This window comes from Pseudorasbora parva, chromosome 19 (genome assembly GCF_024679245.1).
Source record: "Pseudorasbora parva isolate DD20220531a chromosome 19, ASM2467924v1, whole genome shotgun sequence".
Taxonomy (NCBI): Eukaryota; Metazoa; Chordata; class Actinopteri; order Cypriniformes; family Gobionidae; genus Pseudorasbora; species Pseudorasbora parva.
The window spans coordinates 39,261,920-39,280,670 of record NC_090190.1 but is presented as its reverse complement, the minus strand read 5'-3'; the positions used below and the strand labels follow the sequence as shown (position 1 = coordinate 39,280,670).

The 18,751-nt window shown below is 40.1% G+C and overlaps 1 protein-coding gene across 1 annotated transcript; it reads right to left on the bottom strand.

Annotated features, from left to right (window-relative positions):
- Window positions 1–9,030, bottom strand: LOC137047259 (E3 ubiquitin-protein ligase TRIM39-like). Its single transcript, XM_067424819.1, has 7 exons — window positions 8,935–9,030; window positions 6,018–6,589; window positions 5,811–5,906; window positions 5,021–5,254; window positions 4,791–4,929; window positions 896–922; window positions 1–760 (listed from the first exon to the last, which is right to left on the bottom strand). The coding sequence occupies exons 2-7, from the start codon at window positions 6,585–6,587 to the stop codon at window positions 213–215; spliced, it is 1,614 nt and encodes a 537-aa protein (XP_067280920.1). The 5' UTR covers window positions 6,588–6,589; window positions 8,935–9,030; the 3' UTR covers window positions 1–212.
- Window positions 9,031–18,751: the final 9,721 nt, after the last annotated feature.

Sequence of the window (18,751 nt, the reverse complement as noted above, 5' to 3'; positions counted from 1 at the left end):
TAGAGTTAGACTTTAATGATAATATTTTACAGACAGTTTCACTGTCGAGAGATGGGAGAAAGAAATTATAAAATATATGAAAAAAATTATTTATTGAATAAGCATTATATTTTTACAAATTAAAATAAAAAATAGCAGCACATGCATGCTGTTTTCAGATTTAATTATTAAGATCATTACTTTCATCTCATATTTCATATTGGGCTGTAAATTCATTTATTGTATTTGACAGGTGTGATGATCAGAGGAGTTGAGTTTTTACCTCCATCATTCGTACACGGGCAGAAAAATGGATAGAGTTTTTCAGTGAAAGACTGAGCAGTGAAAGAGTAGATATGAGAGCTGGACTCCACATCATAAAAGGAGACGAGACCCTCCTCATAATCCACAAACACACCGACCCGCTGCGGCTTCACTCTCAGACACAGAGAGACTGGAGGATCAGCACAGGCGATATATTTATTCCCATTCCTCAGCCACACAGTCCAGAATCCATTACTGGGTCTCAGTGTGATCTTTCCCTTCCTATCAACAGATTCTCTGGCCACTCCTAAAGTCCATTTACTCTTTCCCTTCACCTGCACCTCAAAATAAAATCTCCCCGAGGAGAATCCCTCTTTTCCCAGGACAATTGCATATCTATCAAATCTCTCTGGTGTGTCTGGGAGTTTCTGTCTAATGTCTCCATCTCTCACTTGTTTTCCATCATCAGACAGGATGAGATCAGGATGAGCTGTATCAGGATCCAGAGTCACATCCACTGAGAAAACAGAGAATATGAATCATAACTCAATACACACACACACACACACACACACACACACACACACACACACACACACACACACACACACACACACACACACACACACACACACACACACACACACAGTACCTGCATACTGCTGCATCCTCTTCAGATCTGTAAAGATGAGAATAAAACATCATCAGATCTTTGACATGTTTATGTGTGAAATTATAGACAAGATTTAAGATTATATTTAATTTAAGGTGTGTGTGTGTGTGTGTGTGTGTGTGTGTGTGTGTGTGTGTGTGTGTGTGTGTGTGTGATATTCAGAGAATCAAACAGAAACTTCTGTGATTGGCTGCTGTGAGACTTCAGTGTAAACGCCCACTGCTGTGATTGGCTGCTGTGAGACTTCAGTGTAAACGCCCACTGCTGTGATTGGCTGCTGTGAGACTTCAGTGTAAACGGCCACTGCTGTGATTGGCAGCTGTGAGACTTCAGTGTAAACGCCCACTGCTGTGATTGGCTGCTGTGAGACTTCAGTGTAAACGGCCACTGCTGTGATTGGCTGCTATGAGACTTCTGTGTAAACGCCCACTGCTGTGATTGGCTGCTGTGAGACTTCAGTGTAAACGGCCACTGCTGTGATTGGCAGCTGTGAGACTTCAGTGTAGACGCCCACTGCTGTGATTGGCTGCTGTGAGACTTCAGTGTAAACGCCCACTGTTGTGATTGGCTTCTGTGAGACTTCAGTGTAAACGCCCACTGCTGTGATTGGCTGCTGTGAGACTTCAGTGTAAACGCCCACTGCTGTGATTGGCTGCTGTGAGACTTCAGTGTAAACGCCCACTGCTGTGATTGGCTGCTGTGAGACTTCAGTGTAAACGCCCACTGCTGTGATTGGTTGCTGTGAGACTTCAGTGTTAACGCCCAGTGCTGTGATTGGCTGCTGTGAGACTTCAGTGTAAACGCCCACTGCTGTGATTGGCTGCTGTGAGACTTCAGTTTAAACGCCCACTGCTGTGATTGGCTGACATCTTTGCATATGAAATAAGTATTACATATTGAATGCTCTCAAATACTTTGACTGCGTTTTTACGTGTTGATTATATTTAGATCTATTCCCATCCCATGAAAGGTTTAAATGTACTATTAGATTTAGATTTTATTTTATTTCCTTATGTTTGTGACTAGTCTAACAGTCAGAGCTACAATTGGGACTTATGCTGATTGCTGGCAGCCCCTGAGAGGACGTTGTTCCTTGTTTCGCCGTTTTCCACCGCTTCACTAATGTTTATGTTTGAATCGCTGCGGTTGGTTCTGGTTTGGAGGACATTTGATGTTTCTCGCCGCGACTGCTCACTGGTGGTCTCCCTTTGGCTTAAGCTGCATGGTGGCTGAAGTTTGCACTGGGCTAGCGTCATCTGGGCCATCGTAATCGGCGTCCGGCATGATGTTGAGATGTTCCGCTTCTCGGCTGTGCCATCCTGCATTGCGGCCGTGGAGCGGCTTGGACTTCTGCGCCGACCCTGGTGTGTCCACAGAAGTGCCCGAAAAAATGTTCTGCCTCCTGCATGGTGCTGCGGCGATCCCCATCGTTTGAATCGTCATGAAGAAGACCCATCATCTGGTCTTCAGCTGTCCTGCCTCGGCGATGTCATCGGGACACTGCCGCTGGGAGAAATCTGAAACATGGAGTGGACCACAGTGTGCTGCGGAGCTAACAGAGACTTCCACCATCAGCTCTGTTTCTGTTCAGCATCAGCTCTGTTTCTGTCCACTATCAGCTCTGCTTCTGTTGTTTTCTGTGTTGGTTGATTGTTTGTAGTATTCTATATTTTTACTTGTTATTCATTTTTTGTTGTTATTCCCCCCCCCCCCCCCCCCCCCTTTGTTGCACTTTGAGATTCTTCGGAATGAAAAGTGCATTATAAATAAAATCTATTATTATTATTATTATTATTATTATTAAAGGTTGCAGTGATAAGCGTTTAGCAGGTGACGTGACATTGATCTCATCATTGCAGCGCGATTAATGCACTCTCACGAATGCTTTCATCATAACTAACAATGCAAACACAAATCTTTACATGACCCATTTAAATAAGCGAGGTATTTAATCTCACTTTATTAACCAATATATCTGCTGCTGACCTTTGATGATCCATTTCAACCACACTAATACGCAAAATTACTTTAGATAAACCACATTTGTGTTTTGTTTTGGTAACTTCTGTTTGAGTCTTGAATTTTCTTTAGCCTGAGGCTTTTTATTTCACTTTTGTTGTGAAAAGGTCTTTACATTTGCCAAAACTGCACTGTAAAAAATACTGTCAAATTAACAGTAACTTACTGTCAACAATTATCCAGTAGTTGCTGTATTTCATTCAGCAGTAAAATTACTGTAACACTAACTACAGTAGAGTTTAGCATCCTGTGAAATTGAATACACCAATTTACTGTTATTCTTACCATGAAACTGTTGAGAAAAACAGTATAATACTGTGAAGACAACAGAAATCATTTACAGTGTGGACTTCTGTCTTTCTGTTATTAAAAACAAACAAGCAACAAACTATAATACTGAAGGGGCGATTCTGAAATCCACTGCCGCTTCACTGTACCTGTATATAGTACACATATCCTAATTAACTTCATAATCAAAACCTTAATCAATATTTATCTTCCTATATTATTATAATGATTGTCTCCAGTTTTTATTTTGCTTTATGTTTCTTGTTATCTAAAGTGACTTTCATTTAATTTATTATATTTTATTGCTTTTATATTACCTTTAACTGAAACACTAAAGAGTCAAGATGAATATTGCCTGTACTATTGTGAGTCCCTCCCACTGAAAGAAAGCACATGTTATCAGTATGTTTTGGTTAGAACTGGAGCTTAATCAGCTCCAACCTTGGAGAGAGTGTGTATCTGTGTATGTGCGCAATATTCTACGTTACAGATCAGTGTTGAGAAGGGTGTACAATGGGCACCCTAAGAGATGGGTGGACTTGTTGTTCTGGGCAAGCTGGCGCCTGCTCCAGATCTGGAAGGTCACTACTTTTTAATAAAATGGGAATGACACAGCAATGTGATTTACCTGGGTTTATTTCTTAAGTCTTACTCAGTGCATTTACTCAGATGCAACTCCATTACAAAGGCACATATGCTTTATAAATTCTCTAATGTGGATAATATATTTTGCATATTTTGTAGCTACACATGACTATACAACATGTCTTTATTAGGAGAAAATATAGGTTGTTTTAACAAGACAATTGTCGTTTTTACGACATAAGATCTCATTATTACGACCTAATGGAGTGGAAAAAATAAAAATTATGTGGCAGCGTCACCGTACTTCTTCCCATAGTGCATCATGGTGCCATGTGTTCCCCAGGTAAGCAATGCACGTGCATCAATGAGCTTTGGCCATGACCCTGTGGCCGGTTCACCACGGTTCCTATCTTAGAGCTCTTTTAATAGATACTGACCACTGCAGACCAGAAATTCTGAGGTGAAATCGTCAACAAGTGACACGTCTATGGAAACGTGCATCAGATTAACTGACGTGAGTGGAAATTTACCATGACTGTGCATTGTCTCTGCGCCAATCAGAATGACGTGGATAGACCTTGAAAATGGTGTAACTGTTGGGACAATTGTATGTACGATAGGGCGAGGCAACGAGACGGTGAGAGAGGGAGCGCGGCCTACGAACTCCTTGTGAGACTTGAATCATTGCTTCTGCTTTTGAAACTGCAAACTATTCTTAAGTAAATTTTTCTTTTAATTAATTGCAATCCTGACTCTTTGTCTTCATTTCTTCACTACTGGTCCTGGGTCATAAGCCTAACAATACAAAAGTAACGTAACACTACTTTCCACAAAAGTTAACTAAGAAACGCAATTAGTTACTTTTTTAGGTACTAACCCAATATTGTAAAGCATTACTTTTAAATGTAACGTTCCCCAACACTGCTGATGTTTAAAGATGATGAATATATGTATCTGTGCGGTGTGTTTGATATTGTCGTACCAGTGTGTGTGAGTTTCTCCTGTAGAGTGTCCTGCAGTTGAGTCAGAGCTCTCCTCAGAGTCTCCAGACTCTCATCAGTCTTCACACTGATCTCAGGCCAGTTCCTGGTGTTTCTAGAGCTGCACAGGGATGAGTAAATCTACAGCAGGAGAGAGGAGAAATCCTTCAGCATGGGGAATGTTATGGTGTCATATACTGCATTATCATTGATCAGAGAGATGTTGACTGACCTGTAGGAGGTGGAGGTGATCTTCAGTGTGTGAGAGCTGCTCCAGCTCAGTGTTTCTCATCTTTAGCTCAGTGATCTCCTGCTCCAGCTCCTCAATGAGCTCTTCCTCCTGTTTCTCCAAAGCTTTCTGCTGCTCCTCCATCATCTCCAGCAGTTCAGTCTGACATCTCTCAATGGAGCGGATGAGATCAGTGAAGAGCTCAACACAGGCTGCTTTCTCCTCCACTGTGTTTCTCTGCTCAACCAGGACAATCAACCAATGATTAGAGGTGTTTGATAAGACAAGAATCAGTGTTACTATTGCTCATACTATACTATAGCAAAACCCCTCAAATGAAGTATTCTGGAAGAATTGTTGCTGTGACGGCGCAATGACTAGCCTGACAAGCCAGACCCACATCAAGATGTTTGGTCTGGAAACTCACCATTGACAGCTCAATCCGAGGGGCGGATAAACGGTTGTCTTTCAAACTCCCTCTGCACACGATAGGATAGCGCTACACCAACCAGAGCAACGAAGGTGAAGCAGAGCTCGCCCCTATGGGTGGAACGCTTTCCGAGTGCTAGATTACCCCCTTGGGGATTACTAGTAGCACACAAGCGCAACTCTGCTGCTACTGTTAAGCCCCGCCCACTGACTCTATACACGATGTGATTGGCCTGACCAGAGTTTAGAGTTCTAGGCTACCCAATGACTGCTGCTTATATACATTCATAATGAAGATCGACAGGACTGGCTCCTCCTGAATCTGTGTAGAGATCTTCATATAATGACATTATTTTAAACTCACTTTTCTGACTTCTGCTGAGTGTTTGACGTCTTGAATCTTCTTGATTCTGTCCTGGATCATCTGCTGCACGTCTTTCTGTGTCTTCATCAGTTGAGTCTATAGACACAGAACAACACAATATGTTTTCAAAACTGATTCATTTATAATAAAGAGCATGTGATTCTTCATGATAAGAGCCTTTAAAATCAGTTTGTCAGTAACTTCTACCTTCTTCTCTTCACTCTCCTCTTCTAGAGGAACAGTGTTGTGGTTCTTGTGATCTCCTTCAGTGCAGGACAGACACACACACGTCTGATCATCTCTACAGAACAGCTCCAGAGGTCTCTCATGTTTCTGACAGATATAGTCCTCCAGATTCCTCACAGGATTGATCAGTTTGTGTTTCTTTAAACCTGCCACTCTCAAATGAGGCTCCAGGTGAGTTTCACAGTAAGAGCTCTGACACACCAGACACGACTTCAGGGCTTTCTGCTTTCTGTCCTTACAGACGTCACACACAACTTCAGGTTTTTTCAGAACTTCAGTTTTTTTCTCAGGACTTTTCTTTTTATAGTGATCTACAACTTCTCTGAGTGTGGTATTAATCTTGAGATCAGGTCTTTGCTTGAATGTTTCTTTACAGTATGGACAGTTGCAGGTCTGGCTGTTGTCCCAGCACTTATTCAGACAGGTCTTGCAGAAGTTGTGTCCACATGGAGTGGTGACTGGATCAGTGAACACGTCCAGACATATAGAGCACTGAAGCTCGTCCGTCAGTCGACCGCTGGAGGAAGACATCACTGGAGAGAGAAATGAAGAAGAGAAATCACTACTAGTCTAAAGTCTGGAGACACTTGAACAACAGAATTCAAGTTTCTCATGCAGAGACATTTAGTTTAAAGAGCTTCTGTGTAAATTGAAATGATGATGATTTTATTATACGGCTAAATTAGAGCAGATAGAGAAAGAAAAGAATCAACTAGTTAAAAAGAATCCCATGATTCCCCTCATGAATTAGGTTGAAGGTAAAGAGCAGCTTTGAAAAATATCTAATATGATTTCTCAAATATATAAGAGGTCATGTATAATCTGGTCGTTACTGCCAAATGAATCCAGACAAGCTGATCAGTGCCTTAATGTGAAGTAGTACTGTATATTCCTGAACTGTACATTTAAAATATCACCATATGAGAAGAGTTAAAGTCATTCATGCACTAATTCAATCTTTACTGAGTTATTGACTTACATGGAGGATAAGAGTCAATACTGCGTCTCCTGGTTTTTCTTGCTTTTGCTGATGTTGGTGAAGATTCTGTCATTGTTCTTTTCTTCTTCAAGCCATTTCAAGAAATTAAAAAAACATATTGTATTTCAAAATTTAAATTATGACCAATAGACTGATAATACCAAACTAAGCCCATTCACTCCTGTATTTGTTCACTGAAGTTTAAATGAAATCTTGAAGTTTCAAATCTTGAAATCTATTTAGATTTGGGGTTACTTCATATTCTCTTGAAAGAATCCAAAATATTCAAAGATATTTGATATTTTTCTTTGAACAAAGACATTTGTTTTATTGTGTTTCACCCCCCTCTCTCTTATCATCTTATCACCCCCCTCTCTCTTATATCTCTTATCTCGTAGGCCTATGTAAAAGCTGATAGAACACTGATGAGAATATTACTTCAAAATCAATATATTTATACCACCAAAAATCCCCCCAATACACTCTACAGTACATAAAATTTACTCTGTACTGTACTCTGTACTCTGTACCTGATAGGCCGGATTTTGAAACTTGTTTGCAGGTATTGATGGTATAGGGGGCGATTTCAGATTCAGCCCAGGTCTGTTCAACAAAATAGTAGTCTTATAGCAGTAGAAGAATACAGCTTCTTAAACTGTACTGGGCAGGTCCTAGATCAGGCAACTTTTCTGTGCAACTTAACCCGTTTCACAGAAAAAAAAGTTTATCTGATATATAAAATATGAATCAGTACCCAACCTTATTTAATTGTGCGGTAAACCACACGAAAAATGAGAAATCTAGCCGAAATCTCTTTTTCTGTGCATTAATTGAAAGTAAACAAAAAAGTATAAAGGGGTTGTTCGATCTTTTCTCTTTATTCCATTACAAATAGGAAATGAAATGATCAGATGGTGCTCCATTGGATTTTTCTGACATCCTTTACTCTTCCCTGATGACCTCTGGCCTACTTTCTGTAAGCTCTGAATTTCTGCGATCTGAATTTTAGAATATTGAATTTGTTGATCTGAATTTTAGAATATTGAATTTGATGATCTGAATTTTAGAATATTGAATTTGATGATCTGAATTTTAGAATATTGAATTTGTTGATCTGAATTTTAGAATATTGAATTTGATGATCTGAATTTCTTCTTCATCTGAAATCTTGAATCTGTATTTTCAAAAACTGAATATTTCCAGGCTATTAATTCAGAACAAAATATCTGCTGTTTGAAAATACATGTCTAAACAATTTCGACATAAAAACATTTCAGATGTGTTCAATTTCAAAGGTTCTATATTCAACATTTTAAAAAATTCAGTACTGTGTAAAATGCAACATAATATTCAATTTTGTTAGATTACACTTGTCAATAATTCAGATTTATACAATTCAAATTCAGATCATTTAGTCATATTTCTAGCTCCATACAATCTGAACTATGACCTTCTGTTTAGATCAGAAACAGTACAAAGGTCACATACTCACCTACGAATAAATATATATCTCCACAAAATAAACATAAATATTGTATGACCGGGTGAAGCTTGCATGACAAAGTCTAGTTTTAATCTTTAACATAAATGTGATTTTCAGCTGCAGTTCAACAGGTTTGTCAAGTCTGTCTGCAGTTCATTTTACTTCCTGTTTCTTTAGTCTTTATGTAATGCGACAAAATGACAGAAACACCCAACTTTGCTTTACAACCAATCAAATTACATACTTTTAATACAATTCTGATTTCATTTCAGTGCAGTAAACTAAAGTAGTCGAGTATTTGACATGATTAAACCTGGTTCTGTTCAACTTATCCCAGTTTGACATAAACCCACTAAACCAGATCACTTCCATTAGAAACCTGTTCAGCTCAATCTCTCTTATATTTCTGTCATTACCTGTGAGGATCAGATGTGTCCACAAGACTCTCTGAGCGGATCAGTAAATATTCTGGTGTCTGAAGAGGTTGATCGTTTCAGGCGTCCATGCTGTTGCAGATCAAGTTAGTTTCACTTTCTCTGAATCTCTCTGAACTGCAGTGATGTCAGAGCTCCTCCTGTATTCACACACTTACATTCGTCCCTGTATTCAGTGTGTTGGGTTCATGTGTGTCTGTTTGTGTTTAATCTCATTCTTTAATATATAGACGATACAAGAGGACCAAAGAAGAAATATTTGTATGAATTTCTAAATGTCTTTTGTGATCCACTGAAGAAAGTCCCTCAGGTTCAGAACGACATGATGAGTAAATGATGACAGAAAGCTGCTCTTCCTTTAAAACATCTTACTTTTGTGCCGGTTTTCCAAAGCAAAATGGGATTGGATCACCCTGATCCAGATACACACTTTAATCTGGATTACTAGTGCTCTACGGAGCCCCTAAAGCAGCTCTTCTTTGAGGGCCAGATTTTAAAAATGTAAATATGACCCGGGCCAAACTTTTACCATTCTCTTATAACCTATTATATATTACTGTGTTATAACTAATATGTTGTTTTTGTTACTTATAGGTCATATCTTAAAAAACATGCACATACCTTGTATCCAGTATTTTGCCTTTTAATATTTACTAAGAGCTCCTTTCTTTTTTTGTCATATTTTAAAAACAGTTTAACAAATGTTAATAGTTCAACTATGAACATTGTACAAAAAGTTCAAAGCAAGTGTAAATAATCATCACGTCAATGATCAACATACTGTATTTGTACAGCACTGTAACTCTAATGCAGAGCTCTTAAACGTCTTTTGTTTATAACTGTTTAATTTTGATACATTGTTACATTTCAAGAAAACATATGCAAGTATTCACAACCTATGCCGGTCTTTTGCTAATGACTAAAATTGCATTTGCTTGATCTTGAAAGAGCAGCAAAAAATTGGGCCCAGAGCTGTACACATCCTCCAGACAGAAATGAACTCTCAGCATCAGATGACGTCTGGATGTCTATGAGCTCCTGCAGCAATCCTTCATCGAGTGAAATGAGCGCCTCTTTGGCTTTAGAAGCAAACGCTCGTCCCGCATCAACACTAAACGGGTCCTTGACACACTGCATCACCTCGGGGGGTAAACTGAAGTCCTCAAACCTCAAAAATCCGTCATATCTCTGGTAGTTTTTGCTGACGTCCCACAGTGTTGGGAAATGCAGCATTTTCACAATATTCAAATCGGTTACAAACAAGTCCATCTTGCTTTTCTCCACAATATCACTCACGGTTTAATCCTTTCCCTGCAACTCCAGATTACATTTTTTTCTGAATGCTTAAGCGCTAATCGTGATTCTTGTAGCACAATTTCTAAAACTATTAATACGTATAGCAAAACCACTCACTGAGTTTGCAAAACTAAAGGCACAAACACTGCTTTGCACTCAGTTTGCAATTTTGTAACACACACTTTGCAAAACTGTAGGCACAATTCACTGCACAACACTCTTTTTGCAGAACTTTAAACACAACTCACTGCTTACACTCAATTACCAAATTTCCAACACACTCCTAGCAAAATTATACAGATGTATGGCTTTCATTAACACTATTTTGCCAACTGTCTGGCACACTTTCACATATGAAGACTGTTTTAGATAATTAGTTCACTTTGCAATCAGCCTAAGCACTATAAATAAGCCACAGGTAAGCTGTCTGTGTGGAGTACAATGGAAGGAGCAGTAAGAGTGAGAAGAGTAAGAATCAGAGGAGGCCGAGGGAGAGGACGTGGAGGTGAAGAAAGAGGAGGAAGAGGAGGAAGAGGACATGGAGGTGAAGAAAGAGGAGGAAGAGGAGGAAGAGGACGTGGAGGTGAAGAAGCGAGAGGGTTAGAGGAAGTTAGAGGAAGAGGACAAGGAGGAGCAAGAAGAGGACGAGGAGGGGAAAGAGGAAGGGTAAGAAGAGTAAGAAATAGAATAACTGATGACATCAGAGCTACAATAGTGGAGCATGTCATCAACCATGGGATGACCCTGAGGGAAGCTGGCCAACGGGTTCAGCCTAATTTGAGCCGCTACACTGGGGCAAGCATCATTAGGACATTTCGAAATGAGAATCTGTAAGTACTTTGTAGCACTGCCATACTCTAATGAGAAACACAACAGTACCATACATGCAAAAATACTGAAACTGTTACTTTACAGAATTGCTAGACGTCCAGATGCTGGGGGCAGAGGAAGAATGTTCACTCCAGAGAAAGAGACCCATATAGTGAACACGGTGATTGCCAATAATGCAATAAGACTGCGCGAAATACATTAGTGCATAATTGATAATGACACCATCTTTCAAAATATACACAGTGTAAGCATTTCTGCACTAAGTCGTGTACTTGCGTGCCACAGAATAAGAATGAAACAAATTTACAGAGTTCCTTTCGAGAGGAACACAGAACGTGTAAAGCAACTGCGATATGACTATGTGCAGGTAAGCTATAGTGTCATTGGTTCTGAATTTGGAAGTGCATACTGTAGTGCTGTGCATGGGCCTGATGTGTTGCATTTGTTTCGTCTTGCCCAGAGAGTGATAGAACTAGAAGCACAGCTTTCCTGTAGCTCAACCCATGCTAACAACACCAAGGTCATGGGTTCGATTCCCAGGGAAAGCAAGATCTGACAATACAGGTTTTTCAATTGTTTACACGCAATTTTGAAAACGGAGTTCTTTTTGTCAAAATATAAATCACAATTATCCAAAGACCACAATCAATTAGCAAAATTCCTAGATTGTTTGCAAAATGACACACTTCAGTCCAAACATATACACATATTTGTGAAAATGCTATTTGTTTTCATTTAACCAACACAGTCATCAATGATCATACACTATTGCAGCCAGTTTCACACTGCTGTGATAAATAAAAAACACATTTGTAAAAAAATAATAAAAAAATAATAAAAAAAAATAGATTTTTGGCCAGACATTCTTACTGTAAGAGATAATTTAGGTGACAAAAATAGTGAGAAACTCACAACATTATTCATGATTTGTTTTGAGATATAAGGAGAATGTAGACAAATACTGTAGGCCTACTATAACCTTACCAAGCACTCCACAACACTTGATGCTGCAGACTGAATATTTCAAGTATTTATTTCAATACTTACAGTATTTCTTACCATAATCAGTTACAGTAATCAACCAACAATGATATCAATTACTGTAAACAAATAAAATCTATAGACAAATAAAAATTACTGCATGAATTACAGTACATACACTTCAACTCTGAAGAAAAGTAAAGTAAAAGTAAACAGAAATGAAAGAAAACTACTGTAAAAGCAACAAGAATACTGTAACTATCCGTCTCTCCATCTGGCTGGATCAGGCCTTAAGATTTCATCCACATCACAGGCTATGTCTTCATTGGCAAGGCACCGTTGGAAGAATCGCCTTGTGTGACGAATCCACCCCTGCACTGAAGCTGCTTCAATAAGATCACATGCCTGTTCCATGGCCTGAATGAGGGGCAAACGGTCATAGGGCCGCAGGTCATATACCTTCCACCGCCACGCTGAAAAAAATTCTTCTATAGGATTCAGGAAGGGGGAGTATGGGGGAAGGTATAAAACTTCAAAATCAGGGTGATCATGGAACCAGTTCTGGACCAGAGCAGCCCGATGAAATGAGACATTGTCCCAAACCACAATGTACTGCATCTGGTCTACTTGATGTAATGCTGTGACAATCTCATGCAATCGGTCAAGAAATGCAAGTATCAGATTTGCATTATAAGTTCCCAGATTTGCATGGTGGTGGAGGACCCCATTTTGTGTGATAGCAGCGCAAAGGTTGATGTTACCCCCTCGCTGCCCTGGCACATTGGTGATTGCCCTGTGCCCAATTACATTTCTCCCTCTTCTTCTTGTTGTTTTTGCAAGGTTAAATCCAGCCTCATCCACATATATAAATTCATGTTGAATTTCAGCAGCATCCATTTGCAAGACTCTCTGAAACACATTAAAGAAAATAGGATGCTATTCAATATCTATAGTACAGTATTTTTTTGTGACAGAACATTATGAGCAGTGCATGATACCACACCATAGTCAGATGAACAATGCATACCTCCACATACTCATTGCGCAGATGTTTCACTCTCTCTGAATTTCTGTCAAATGGTACCCGATACAGCTGCTTCATGTATATTTGATTTTTCTTTAGGATTCGACCTAATGTTGACAGAGAGACTCGTTGGATGTTATTGAAAATATTGTCATCATTGATGATATTGGCTTGGATTTCCCCTGATACAATTATTGGCCAAAACCATGTTCACAATGGCGGCCTCTTGTGCACGACTAAACATGGGGCCCCTTCCACCTTGGTGTCCTCGACCCTCAATCCTATGTAAAAAAAAAAAAAAAAAAAAAAAGATAAAAATAAATAAATATATAAATGCAGCCTACTGTCAAATGTCACAGTAAACAATATTGATTATACAAGCTTCAGTTTCAATGTATACTGTGTGGTTAGCTTACCTGTTTTCTCGATGAAATGTCCGAATTACTGACGCAACAGTATTTCTGCTGAGATTTGGTTGAACTCTTTGTCCAGCTCCCATCAGTGTCAGTCCATGGTTGATAACATGGTCAATAAGTGTTGCACAGATTTCTCGAGTCAAATTTGGTCCTCGTCTTCTTTGTTAAGGTTCTATCACCTCTTCAGGTCCTTCTCTACCTCTTCCTCTACCTAGGTGTCTTCCTCTACCTCCTTCTCCTCTACCTAGGTGTCTTCCTCTACCTCCTTCTCCTCTACCTAGGTGTCTTCCTCTACCTCCTTCTCCTCTACCTATGCCTCTTCCTCTACCTCCTTCGCCTCTTCCTCTACCTCCTTCTCCTCTTCCTCTACCGCCTTCATCTCCTCTTTGAGCTCCCCCTCTCATTCTCACTCTTCTTCTTCTTCTAACTCCTTCCATTTTTGTTGAAGACAGGTGAACTCACCTGCTGCCTTTTATAGCACACCTGAGTGCTGCGTTTTCAAATTAGCAAATGTGTGCTTCCACACCTGGTAGATGTGTTTATCCAATTCGTTCATTAGTGTGGTAATTGGCAGTCCGGTGCTTTGTAATTACAAGGAAGTAACCTCACAATCCTTATCTGTGTCTAAGGTGTGAAAATGTGTGTAGAGTTTTACAAATCACTGTGTGTAATGTTTTGCAAAAATGGTGAAGCAGACATTGTGTGTAATGTTGTGCAAATCTGTGGAGGTGTTTTGCTCATTGGAGTAAAATTTTGCTAATTGTGTGGAAATTTTAATTTTAGTGTGTAAACAATCGTAAAAAACTGTAATTGTAAAAATGTGTACCTTGAATGCAATGTAAGTCCCTTTGGATAAAAGCGTCTGCCAAATTCGTAAATGTAAGCAGATGCCATGGGACATGAGCTACTTTTTGTAGATGAGGCCGGTTTTAACCTCAGTAAAACCAGGAGACAGGAACATTATTGGACACCGTGCCATCATCAATGTCCCAGGACAACATGGTGGTAACATAACCATGTGTGCAGCTATAAGCCAAAATGGTGTTGTTCACCATAATGCAACCATAGGCCCATACAACACTGCACACATTATTGCATTCCTGGACACCTTACATGAGATGCTCACTGTTCAGAGACCAGAGCATACCCGATATTTCATCATATGGGACAATGTTAGTTTCCATAGGGCTGCTTTGGTCCGCAACTGGCTTACAGACCACCCCTTCTTCATGGCACTCAACCTCCCTCCATACTCTCCATTCTTAAATCCCATCGAGGAGTTCTTCTCTGCCTGGCGCTGGAAAGTGTACGACCGTCATCCTCATCAACAGGTAGCCCTTTTACAGGCAATGGAGGAGGCATTCAAGGAGATGTTTTCCCCGGTGCCTTGGACTGGAGGATATCGCATGCGATGTGGACAAAATTTTGTGGCCGGACTCAGAAAGACGACAAGATGTAGGCTGATTGTTGTTGTTGTTTTTTTTTTTTTTTTTTTGTGAAATTACTATTTTGTGTTCTGACTTTGTCTTGGTTTTGATGAGTGTGAATAAACACCAATACTTGAAGTTTGGATCCTTGTATGTTTACATGACACTATGGCAGAAGTATGACCTCAAATTGACATCTGTACACAGAGAAGGCAAAAGCCAGATGTGTTTTATATTCATACCATCAGTGTGTAGTTGGCACATTGTGTGCTTAGTAGATGATGGCTTGTGTTTACTGTTTGATACAAAAACACAATTTTTATGAAGGTGTGAAGAGTTTATCTAGCTGTGTTCGCTTTTGCAGAGAACTACAATGTTTTGATAATTGGGTGAAAGGTTTTCTTATTTGTGTGTAGAGTTTTGCAAAAATAGCCAATAGTTACAAAAAATGTGCTTAAGCAATCAGAAAAAACTGTAATAGCCTAACAAGCCTGACCCACATCAAGATGTTTGGTCTGGAAACTCACCATTGACAGCTCAATCCGAGGGGTGGATAAACAACTCGCAACTCGGCCATCGTCATTTTGGCCCCGCCCACCGACTCTATACACGATGTGATTGGCCCGTCCAGATTGTGAGGAATACAGCTCAGAAGGGTGTTGAGAGTTGCTAGACGACGCTCGCGGGCAGATTAAATTTGCTGCCGCTAGGGTGCGTCTAGATTTCTAGGCTACCGGTTACAATCATTACATGCATAGTGACCAGGGAGCGCGAATCACCTACACACGATACTTTCTGCTAAATTTTAATTCCCCTGCAATGCGATTTCATCCCTATGACACATCTTGGTTACCACTGGAATGTGTCAGAGGCAACAACGTTAAAACAAGGAAACGTGGCAGGAAAGGAGGAATCCGGGAACGAGTGAGAAGACAGCCCTACAGACAATCACTTCCAACCATCATGCTCGGCGATGTCCAAAGCTAAGGCAGATGAGTTGTGGGCATGCACTCAGTATCTCACCGAGTACCGGCAATCCAGCCTTATCTGCCTGACAGAAAGTTGGCTTACCGAGACAGACTCTGACTCATCGGTCGAACTAGAGGGCTACACGCTGGTGAGGATGGACTGTAATCAGAACTACGGGAAAAGGAAAGGTGGAGGTGTGTGTGTTTGTTAATAATACATACTGTAACCCTGATCATATTATGATGAAGCATCAGATATGTACGAAGGACATTGAATTAGTAGCACTCTCCTTAAGGCCTTATCATTTCCAAATACACCAAATCAGACTGTTTGTTGTGTATATTGTGCCCTCTGCCGATACATTGGCCGCTGCCACTACGATTCATGAACTTGTAACTAAAGCGGAGGAAGAGACCTCCGACGCAGCTAAATTTTTGTTGGGTAACTTTAATTCATGCAGTTTAAAGGAACATTTACCTACTTATCAACAATACGTCACCTGTTCAACGCGCAATAAAGCTTGCCTTGACCATTGTTATGGAAACATCCAGGATGCGTTTTACTCTAAGCCCCTGCCCGGGTTAGGGAATTCGGACCATAATATGATTAAACTGATACCAATATATGTGTCCCGCCTACGGCGTGAGAAATCAAAAAGGTGAAGGTTAAATGCTGGACTGATGTTGCGATTGAGGCACTTCAGGATTGCCTGGAGTGCACAGATTGGAATGTCGTGACTGATCTGACTGACAATGTCAATGACGCAGCGTTCACTATATCAGGGTATGTACAATTCTGTGAGGACGCAATCATCCCCGAAAGACTGTTAAGATGTTTCCAAATAATAAGCCCTACCCCAGAGTTAAAGCAACTCCTTAATGGGAAAAAGTGTGTGTTTAAATCGGGAGAAAGTAGAGAAGAGAAAAAGACTAAAAGATGAAAAGTAAAATCAATGACTGTAAAGCAGCATAAAAACATAAGTTAGAAAACTTTTTTAAAGGTGATCCTAGGAGAGCTTGGCAGAGAGTCCAATCTATCACAGGATATAAGCCCAAGAAGCGTTTGTTGGTAGCAGAGAATAACTTTAACATGGCAAATGAATTAAATGATTTTTATTGTTAATTTGATATATATGATTTTAAAGCTGAACAGAATGAAACCATTACAGAAATAAGAGACATGAAGGGTGTAGATATTGATATCGCCTTGGACGAGATCAAATTCTATTTTAGATGTGTAAATCCTCGTAAAGCTTGTGGACCTGATGGTATCAGCTGCAGGACACTAAAGGTGTGTGTTGATCAGTTGGCTCAGCCTTTCCATAGGTTGTTTCAGCTGTCATTAGATACAGGCGTTATTCCCAGCTTATGGAAACAATTTTTAATAGTGCCTGTGCCTAAAAACAATAGACCTAAGGAGTTTAATGATCCGTGCCCTGTTGCCCTGACCCCTGCAGTTATGAAATGTTTTGAAAAATAATTTTAAAACAACTTCTCCAAGAGGTTTCACGTCTTTTAGACCCGAATCAATTTGCCTATCGTGCAGAGAGAGGTGTTGAGGATGCAGTGCTATCTTTGATGAACAGCACTCATGAGCACCTTGAACATGCTCAGAGCCTGGTGAAGATTGTGTTCATTGATTTTAGTAGTGCTTTTAATACGATCCAACCCCACTTGTTGGCGAGAAAACTACTGCATTTGGGAGTAAATCCCCAAATGATTTAATGGATCTATGACTTCTTGACAGATCGTAGTCAGAAAGTCAGATTTAATTCATGTACATCATCCTCAAAAATGATAAACACAGGGGCACCTCAAGGGTGTGTTCTGTCGCCTATCCTATACACATTATATACCAATAATTGTCAAGCTTCCTCTTCAGCTCACACTTATTTTAAATATGCTGATGATACAGCAATGGTTGGTCATTTTCTGGGAATCAATGTGAGGAAAACAAAAGAGATGGTCATAAATTTTAGTAAAAACAATGATAATTTCCCCCTCTAATATTAATGGTGAATTAGTGGAGAGGGTCTCAATGTATAAATACCTCGGAGTGGAAATTGATTTTAAATGAACTTTTAATGAATGTGCACCGAACAAAACTAAGAAAATGCACCAGCGGATGTACTTCCTCAGGAAGAGTTTGTGTGCCCGTATAATCTTAGTGAAAGTGGTAAACAGATTTGGCTTGCTGTCTGCTATAGAGGGGCTTGGAGAGGATATTCTACCCGAGCTCCGATTGCCCCCTATAACAGGCAAATTGAATGAATAAAATAATGAATGAATGAGTCGTTTATATAGTGCTTTCATATGTACTACTGTATGCCCAAAGCGCTCCACACTCGTGTCAGGGATCTCTCCTCAACCACCCCCTGTGTGGTGTACAAAATTGTACAAAAGGAGGAGCAGGGGAGGAGGAGGGATGCTTCAGGAGCTAAAAAGGGGAAGAGGTAAGCTGCTGGTTTTATACCTTGGTATTAATTGAAAGATTAGATGGGCGTACTCCTCCCGAAATTACGTTTATTAACTTCACTTAGAAAAACACATTCTTGTAATGTTTTATAAAAGTCTACTTCAGAGTGTTCTGTCCTTTGGCCTCATCTGTGTGTTTGGAGGACCAAAGGAAACGTCCCTGGTTACGACTGTAACCTTAGTTCCCTGAGAACAGGGAACGAGACGCTGCGTCAGCTGACGCTATGGGGAACGCCTCCAGCGTGACCGGTGTCTGAGCTACTATCAAACCACAGCAATCCTATTGACCGGCGACAGCCTATGATGTCATCAAGGTGCGACCAGGAAGTATATAAGGGCGCCTTGCAAACATGACACCAGCTTCTTCGTCTGAAGGGACTG